The sequence below is a fragment of the Myotis lucifugus genome, unplaced genomic scaffold, assembly GCF_000147115.1.
Source record: "Myotis lucifugus unplaced genomic scaffold, Myoluc2.0 scaffold_239, whole genome shotgun sequence".
Lineage (NCBI taxonomy): Eukaryota > Metazoa > Chordata > Mammalia > Chiroptera > Vespertilionidae > Myotis > Myotis lucifugus.
The window spans coordinates 139,558-148,272 of NW_005871287.1; the positions used below are offsets into that span (position 1 = coordinate 139,558).

At 62.2% G+C, this 8,715-nt stretch overlaps 1 protein-coding gene across 1 annotated transcript in view; it reads left to right on the forward strand.

Moving 5' to 3' along the window:
• Positions 1 to 6,410, forward strand: part of LOC102419632 (cytochrome P450 2D14-like) — a 7,435-nt gene extending 1,025 nt beyond the window's left edge. The window contains exons 2-11 of the mRNA XM_006098496.3: positions 1,176 to 1,237; positions 1,959 to 2,207; positions 3,166 to 3,337; positions 3,873 to 4,025; positions 4,112 to 4,272; positions 4,654 to 4,830; positions 4,982 to 5,123; positions 5,354 to 5,541; positions 5,905 to 6,046; positions 6,144 to 6,410. Coding sequence (XP_006098558.1) covers positions 2,019 to 2,207; positions 3,166 to 3,337; positions 3,873 to 4,025; positions 4,112 to 4,272; positions 4,654 to 4,830; positions 4,982 to 5,123; positions 5,354 to 5,541; positions 5,905 to 6,046; positions 6,144 to 6,322 — 1,503 coding nt within the window. The 5' untranslated portion in view covers positions 1,176 to 1,237; positions 1,959 to 2,018 and the 3' untranslated portion in view covers positions 6,323 to 6,410. The remainder of the gene's footprint in view (positions 1 to 1,175; positions 1,238 to 1,958; positions 2,208 to 3,165; positions 3,338 to 3,872; positions 4,026 to 4,111; positions 4,273 to 4,653; positions 4,831 to 4,981; positions 5,124 to 5,353; positions 5,542 to 5,904; positions 6,047 to 6,143) is intronic.
• The last annotated feature ends 2,305 nt before the right edge of the window (positions 6,411 to 8,715 follow it).

The following is an 8,715-nucleotide window of genomic DNA, read 5'->3' on the forward strand; positions in this document are numbered from 1 at the left end:
GTGCTTCGGGAAAATGAAAAAAATTTATGCTTGGGTTGAAACATCATGCTTCCACTTCTTATGCCGCCGGCCTCGCCCCCCTCCCTTACTCCCTACCTCCCCATTTTGAGTCAAATTATTGACAAAGGGCGGTGAGGGTGTTTTGCCGGATTCCAATTGTGGGTCTAGTCATCCGGGGTCCAGGGGGGGGGGGGTAGGGAAGGGCCCAGAAACAGGTTTTTTACCTTCCAGGCCCAGGCCCCAGGCCAGGATTGGCCGTTAAATTTCGTTGTCCTTGGAAAGAGGCCCACAGAGCTCTGAGCCTAGATAATTTTAAAATAGAATCTTACTGTTGGGGAGGGAGGGAGAGAAGGGGAGGGGGGAGATGGGGGAGGCTTCCTCCAGCACTGCTTAAGCTGGGGAGAGCCCCTTCAAGACCCGGGTACTCCAGCCATTTCCAGAGTGAGAGCTCGCCTCGCACACCCCTGGGAAGGGTGAGGGCCAACCCGTATCAGGCCATGCCCCTCCCCTGCCTCTGGCCCCCTGGGTCTTCGAATTTGAGTGGGTTTGACCTCAAAGTTCCCACCAGTTTCACTGATTTGAAAACTGAAGACCCACCTCCCTTACTGTTGGAGAAGGAGGGGCTGAGGCCAGCAGGCACCCTCTGCTTAGAAGGGGCAGAGAGGCTGAGCAAGAGGGGGGCCGGGTAGTCACCGTCCCCGCCTGGAGATGGCACGCGCTGGCATGAGATGGTACGGAGGTTTGCATGGTTCCATGAGGGGCCACAGAGCCTGAGGGGACCAAGCCCAGGGAGAGGGAGGGCGCCGCACAGGGAGCAGCCTGGCCAGGAACTGCATCACCCCCACTTGGTTCCCACCCCTTGTCTCCCAGCAAGAGTCTGAGCAGCTGATGGTCAAGGACAAATGATAATGAGGAGGAAGCAGGCCCCCTCCTCTGGGGACAGTCACATCCTAGGCCAAGCTCACGGAAGCTCAGTTGACAAGTGAAGTGCCCCCCACCCCCACCCCTCAGACTGGAGCCAGGAGGGAAGGAGATGTGTTACTGGGCGGCCACCAGAGCTAGGAGGCCCAAGGACCAATTTGTAACCAACAGGAAGGGGTCCTCGGGCAACCAACGGGCTTATCGGGGTGACCAGGGAGCTCTAAACACACTCTTCGCCTCCCCTCCCACCCCAGGTTCAAGCTCACCACAGCCAGGACCCAGCGGAACCCAGGAAGCTGGGCCAGCAGCCAGCCAGGTGAGAGCCTCAGCAGGCCTGTGAGCAGCCTCAAGGTCAGGGGTGGAGTCCAGGCAGCCTCAGGCCCCGGGAGAAGGAGGGGACGTGTGTGTAAGCCGTGTGTGTGGTGTTTGGGAGTGTAAATGTGTGTGCATGTGACTGTGTCAGACTGTGAGCACGCGGGCAGTGTCTGTGAAGTGTTTTGTGTGTGACTCTGTGTTGAGTGTTCTAGTGTGAAGGGAAGGGGCACCGAGAGCTTCATTGCCCACGCGGTCCCGTGACCTCCCTATAGCGCTGGGCAAAGGTCAGCAACAAACCTGGGAGGGGAAGGCCGCTCAGGAGGAGGCAGGTGATGGCGGGAGGCAGGGACATGTTCGGGGACGAGACTGAGACCACGTTAGGTGTGAGCCTGAGAGACAGGACGCAGGGTAAAGCCTGGAAAGCCCTGGTTGTTCCTCAGAGCCCAGACAGAGCTGGGGAGTGAGGTGAGGGTGGACTTCTTCCCCCCACCCCCACCCCCACCCCGGGAAAGCACCTAGAGAGGACAGGAGGGGCAGGATTCTCCAGCCACCCCTGCACCTGACCTTGCCCAACCTCTCCTGGACCCTCTGACAGTGGTAACTCCCAGACAGGTTGGCTCAGGGCAGAGGGCAGGGCCAGCCTCTGGCTCCGTTTATAAGGAGAGCCCAGGCTGGCCCCGCCCACAGGGCGTCGTGAGGGCGCTGTGCCTGTCCTGTCCTAGGTGCCTGTGTGGTGAGGGTGCCAGTGTGCCCAGAGGAGCCCTGAGGACACTGAGACAGCCATGGGGCTGCTGACCGGGGAGTTGCTGTGGCCCCTGGCTGTGGCCACGGCCGTCTTCCTGCTCCTGGTGGACCTGATGCACCGGCGTGTGCACTGGGCTGCGCACTACCCTCCAGGCCCCAGGCCGCTGCCAGGGCTGGGCAACCTGCTGCACCTGGACTTCCAGGACATGCTGCGTTCCGTTAACCAGGTGAGGAAGGCGGGGGTGGGCAGCAGAGGCCACGGGGGACCCCTCCTCGCAGCAGGCAGGGGTGGGGGTGGTTAGCAGAGGCCAAGGGACCCCTCTTCATAGCAGGCAGGGGTGGGGTGGGCAGCAGGGGCCACCGGGAACCCTCCTCCCAGCAGGCAGGGGTAGGGGTGAGCCACAGGCTGGACAAGGAGCTGAGCTGAGAAGAGGGGGCGGGTTAGAGAGGCTCCCTGAGGAGGTCATGCCTGCAGGGCCCAGAGACAGTTGGGACTTTCCAAAGGTCAGAGAGGGAAAAGGTTGCAGAGGGCGTGGGACTTGGCAGCGGGTTCGGGTTCTGCTTAGACAGTGTTGAAAGTAGGTGAGCCTGAGTTCCGTCTACTTATTTATATTTTTATTGATTTCAGAGAGGAAGGGAGAGGGAGAGCGGGATGGAAACATAAATGATGAAAGAGAATCATTGATTGGCTGCCTTCTGCATGGGGGTGGAGCCCACAACCCAGGCAGGTGCCCTGACCCTTAATCTAACTGACCTCCTGGACCATAGGTCCACGCTCAACCACTGAGCCGCTGGTCGGGCATGAGCCCCTTCTGTTTAGCTCAGGGGGAAAGGTCTGGAGATGGTAGAGGGGAGTCTGGCCAGGAGCCCCATTTCAATCAGGAAGTCAGGTTGAGGGAGCAGAGAATGGGCTCAAGTCTGCTCTGTGGGTCCTTGGGCCTCACTCTCACCTCTATGGCCTTAGCTTCTGCCCCTGAGAGACAGCATGCTCACGTGGCCTACTGACAATTTTGGGGACATTTGCAAACTCAGAGATGCCAGATGTGAGGTCCTTGGTCATAGAGAAGTGACCCCAGGGGACCAACCAGATAAAGTCCTTGCATCGCTCCCTGCTGACAGCCCAGGTGTCCTGCAAGGTCAGGGCCCTGAGACGCGGCCAGCTTACCCAACACCCTCCGCCCGCAGCTGCGGAGCCGCTTTGGGGACGTGTTCAGCCTGCAGCTGGCCTGGACGCCCGTGGTCGTGGTCAACGGGCTGGCGGCCGTGCACGAGGCGCTGGTGCACCACAGTGAGGACACCGCCGACCGCCCACCCTCGCCCACCTACGAGCATCTGGGTTTCGGGCCGCGCGCGCAAGGCAAGCGGAGGACCGGGCCGACCGCGGCCCAGCGGGCACCGGGCCCGCACACACCCGGCAGCCCACGCGGAGGAGGGCGGTGGACGCGCTGTGCTCTCGGCCAATAGGAAGGGGGGGCAGGTGGAGGGGGAGCCTGTGCCCGGGGTGGGAGGGGGTGGGCGAGGCCTCAGGGGGACAGGGCGGGCCAGGCCGCTGGGAACAGCACTGGGACGAGGGGCGGGAAGGAGGGAAACCGAACCGGTGTGGGCGGGGCGAGGGCGGGCAGGACCTGCCACGAGAGGGAGGGAGCTGGCGAGCAGTGTGGGCGGACAGAGGGGGCGCGTCTCCAGCCGGAAGCGGGTGTCAAAGTTGGGCGAATGGGTGGGGAGAACTCCTGTGGGCGGAGCAAAGGCGGGGTCTGCACCGTCGGGGGCGGGGCTGGTGGGCGGGGCCGGGCCGGGACCCGCTGCGGTTGGAGGAGGGAGAGCCCACGAGCCACGTGTGCGCCAGGGGCGGGGCCAGCGCCCGCCTAGCCGCGCCCACTCCCCGCTCCCAGGAGTGATCCTCGCGCGCTACGGGCACGCGTGGCGCGAGCAGCGGCGTTTCTCCGTGTCCACCCTGCGCGACTTCGGCCTGGGCAAGAAGTCCCTGGAGCAGTGGGTGACCGAGGAGGCCGCCTGTCTCTGCGCCGCCTTCGAGGACCAGGCCGGTGAGTGGGGAGGCTGCGGGGGAGGCGGGGCAGGGGCTGGGGACCAGAGGAGGGACGCGACCCCCGCTCTGCACCCCCTCCCCTAGGGCGCCCCTTCAGCCCCAGCGCTCTCCTGAACAGAGCGGTGAGCAACGTGATCTCCTCCCTCATCTATGGGCGCCGCTTCGAGTACGAGGACCCGCGCCTCCTCAAGCTGATGGACCTGATGGAGGTCGCGTTGAAGGAGGAGTCGGGACTCCTGCGCCAGGTGGGGGAGTCGTGGGGCCCCACAACCCCCCATGGGCCTCCTGGGAGGAGGGTTATACAGAGGGCGCTGGAGAAGGGCATTCAGAAGGGGCCTCTGCAAGAGCACAGGCCTGGAGGGGGGAGAACGCAGAAAAAGGTGAGGGAGAGGTGCGTCAGGGCCACACCCCCAGGAGAGCCGGGGACCTGTGCCTCCCTCCTCTGAAGCCACGACTGGGAGATTTCAGGTTTATCTTCGGGTGCCCAGGCCAAGGGAGAGGGTGGGGTCGAGGCCCCCATGTAGGAAGGAGGCAGGGCAAGGTGGCAACCCCTTGGGACCTGACTCGTCAAGAGGACACCTGGGCACAGGAAGGCCCGCCCAGGACCCGCACCTGTGCCCGTCCAGGTGCTGGAATCGGTCCCTGTGCTGCTGCGCATCCCGGGGCTGGCTGCCAAGGTCTTCAAGGGGCAGAGGGCCTTCATGGCTCTTCTGGACGAGCTGGTGGCCGAGCACAAGATGACCCGGGACCCAGCCCAGCCACCCCGAGACCTGACTGACGCCTTCCTGGATGAGGTGGAGAAGGTGAGGGGCAGCTGCCAGGGATGGGGGCCGGGGCTGTGGGTTGTGCCATGAGGTAAGCCCAGGGGTTGGGCCCCCAGGCTGCTGGGTGTACTGTGGGAGCCACTGGGGGGCTTCCTCCCTCTGCCCCTTTGCCCCCCCTCTGCATGGCCAGGCCAAGGAGGACCCCAGGAGCAGCTTCAACAATGAGAACCTGCGCATGGTGGTGGCTGGCCTGTTCTCTGCTGGGATGGTGACCACATCGACCACACTGGCCTGGGCCCTCCTGCTCATGATCCTGCACCCGGATGTGCAGCGTGAGCCCAGCCTGGGGGTCGGGGGGGATGGGGGAGGCAGGAAAGGGTCAGCCCGAGGTCCCTGAGCTGAGTTTGGCTACGCAGAGGCTGGGTCCTGACTCTGAGGTCAGAGTGACTTCCTTCTCCACATGGGGCCAGCCCCCGATTCCCCCCATCTCAGGCCAGAGCCCAGCCCCCACCCCCACCCATACCCCCGGGCCTGAACCCTGTGGGGATGCTTGTCTGTCCAGACCGGGTCCAAAAGGAGATCGATGAGACAATAGGGCAAGCGCGGCGACCAGAGATGGCGGACCAGGCCCGAATGCCCTTCACCATGGCTGTGGTCCACGAGGTGCAGCGCTTTGGGGACATCTTCCCACTGGGCGGGCCCCACATGACCTCCCGCGACATTGAACTGCGGGGTTTCCTCATCCCCAAGGTAGGCCTGTGGCCACCCCACCCCCGCTCAGCCACACCCACCACCTGTGCTCTGACATGGCCACTGACCAGGACCCTAGCCCCGCTCACCGCCCAGCACTGACTGTCCTGTCCGAGGGGCGTGGGGGTGAGCGCAGAGGCAGGGTCCCCGCTGGGTGGGAAGACAAGCTCAAGTGTTGGAGGAGCCCCTGGGAGCAGTGACGGGCGGCAGGGAGGCCCCATGGGAAGCAAGTCACTGGGCCCCACGGGGTCAGGGAGGTGGCCTGGGCGGGCGTGGTCCAGACAGTGTTCGCCTGTGAGTGTTTGGTGGCCGGGTCCTGGCATCCCCCGCCCAGACCCACCCACGTGAGGTGTCTCCTGCCAGGGGACCACGCTCATCACCAACCTGTCGTCAGTGCTGAAGGACGAGACCGCCTGGAAGGAGCCCTTGCGCTTCCACCCCGAGCACTTCCTGGACGCCCAGGGCCGCTTCGTCAAACAGGCGGCTTTCATGCCCTTCTCGGCAGGTGCCTGTGGGGGCCCAGCCTGCTGTCCCCCCCGAGGGAGCCTGGAGGCATAGGGCCCAGGCGCAGGCTCATGCCACACCCCCCCACCCACCCACAGGCCGCCGCTCATGCCTCGGGGAGCCCCTGGCCCGCATGGAGCTCTTCCTCTTCTTCACCTGCCTCCTGCAGCGCTTCAGCTTCTTGGTGCCCGCTGGGCAGCCCCGCCCCAGCGACCACGGGACCTATGGCCTCCTGGTGGCCCCACCCCCCTACCAGCTCTGTGCTGTGCCCCGCTAGAGGGGGAACCACACCCAGCCGCTCCTCAGCTGGGAGCCCTGATGTGCAATAAACCAGCCTGGTGGCTGCAGCCTTACTTTGAGTCCCACCCAGGCCCCTTAACCATGCTGGCAGCGACGGGGCCTCAGCAGCCTCCCCAGGCCAGGCCTGCCCTGCCTGGTCCCTCCTCACCTCGCATTTGGGCCCCTTTGAGAGGCGGTTATACTGAGGCTCAGAAAATGAGAGCTGATCCCAGTCGCCTGTGGAGCCCAATCCTGGCTGCTTGTGTGGGTCCCAGTCTCTGCACAGGTCCCAGCCCCTGCCGGCTCCGTGGGAAAGGGAGGCCTCGCTCAGCCTGATGCTGACTCTCAGGCCCAGCAGCACCCGCCCTGCACCACAGGCAGCAGCTCAGCCAACACCAGCAAGTCTGCTCCCCCACTGACACCCCAAAAGGTGGGGAACTCAGGAAGGCTGGGAAGTGATGTGCCAGGTTAACACCCAGGCTCAGTAATGGGGTGCAGAGCTCTCCCTGGGAACCCTAATGGCAGCCCAGAAGCCAGCCCCCTCCCTGGGCCTCTGCATCACCCCAACATTGAATGAGCTGCATTCCCTGGCCCCTCAGGTCTGCTCCTGGCCCAGCTGCTACTGGAAAGAGCTGTCTCCTGGGCCGGCTGCCGCTGGAGAGACTCATGTGGCTCCAACCCCGGGCACAGTCCTCGGAGTGGCCAGGCCATGTGCCTCTGCCTCCTTCCACAGCCAGGCTTGGCGCCTGGAGCAGACAAGGAGCCCGGGCCCCACCCTTTGTTCCCTTCCTCACTGTACATGCGAGCCCATAGAGCCTCTCCAGCCAGAAGGCAGGCCCTGACCTTGCCTGGGCCTCACAGGTGATCATCCAGTGCTGGGTTAGCTCTTCTCCCGCAGCCCTCCAAGCCCTCCCTCCTCTGGACTGACAGATCCCACACCCGGGGTAGAAATCATGTTCCAGGTCACCTCCCTGTTCTGTGACCCCTCCCTTGGGACAGCAGAGCATTTTGGCATTGCTAACATCAGTGGTTCTCAACCTGTGGGTCGCGACCCCTTTGGGGGGTGGAACGACCCTTTCACAGGGGTCACCTAATTACATCCTGCATATCAGATATTTACATTACAATTCATAACAGTAGCAACATTGCAGTTATGAAGTAGCAATGAAAATAATTTTATGGTTGGGGGTCCCCACACCATGAGGAACTGTATTAAAGGGTCGCAGCATTAGGAAGGTTGAGAACCACTGGCTAAAATGATGGCTCCCTGCCTGCGGACACACACACACACACACACACACACACACACACTCATGGCCCACCTACCAGGACCAGCCCCTCCACCCCGACTCTGAGTCCCAGAGACACTCTAACAGTCAAGGAAAAGTTATAGAGAACCCTGCTTTCCCTTCCTCTTGGGCCCAAGTGGGGGTTCCCCTGCCTGGTGATTCGGGACATGGTAATAGGGTGCACCCAAACCTTACCTCTCCTTCTGGCCGCATATACCAAACACCATTTTCAGTCTAAGGAGAAAGAATAGGCAACAGTCAAGGCATCACAGGCCCAGGGCCCCAGTGTTCCTGGACTCCGTGGCCTGCAGGAGTCACAACAGGCCAGAGGCAGCCAGGGGACAGCAAGGACCTCCATGGGCCAGGCTCAGCCAGAGGATGGCCTGATGGTCAAACTAAGGAGGGGGACTTCCAGGAGCTTGGGAACTGCTCAGAAATTTCTTCCAAGAGCTCCAAATGAAAGATGGTTTTTGTGCCTCAGAGCTGGGAAGGGAGGTCCCGGGGAAAACAATGGGAAAGGGGGTGGGCTAAGACGAAGGAGAGAGGTGTAGCTCTATTGAACATTTGGCATAAAATGTCCCCAGGTGTATGTGGTGAATGATAACCGTAAATAATAATGATTTAAAACACTTTAAAGTATTTTCTGGGTTACAGAGCATTTGGGGAATAATTTGGGGAGCACTAAGAGGCTTCCTCAAACTATTCTGTCTGGAACCCCCATCAGTGTCAGCATTCCCGACAAACTGGCACCATGGCAAGTCAAGGTCTCCAATGTGAGCTGGACCCTGGATGAGGCCAGTGAGCTCCGCCTCCCGAGGCAGCTCCCATTCTCCCCAGGGACCGTTTCAGAATCTTCTGAAGATTTAAACCTTCACCAGATGCGAGTTCCCTTCACCTTCTGCCACCAAACCCTCCCATTCATTCTCTGCTTCTCACAGGCCAATTCCTCCTCCAGGGAGGGGCTGCCCTCCCCTCTGAGACCCCCCCTCTGACCTGCAGTCTATCTGGTCTTCTCACAACCTGGGCGTTTGGGGTTTCTTCTCTCATATATTCAGCCTTTCCTTCTCTAATGGCTCCTTCCCATCAGCCTTTAAACACATCA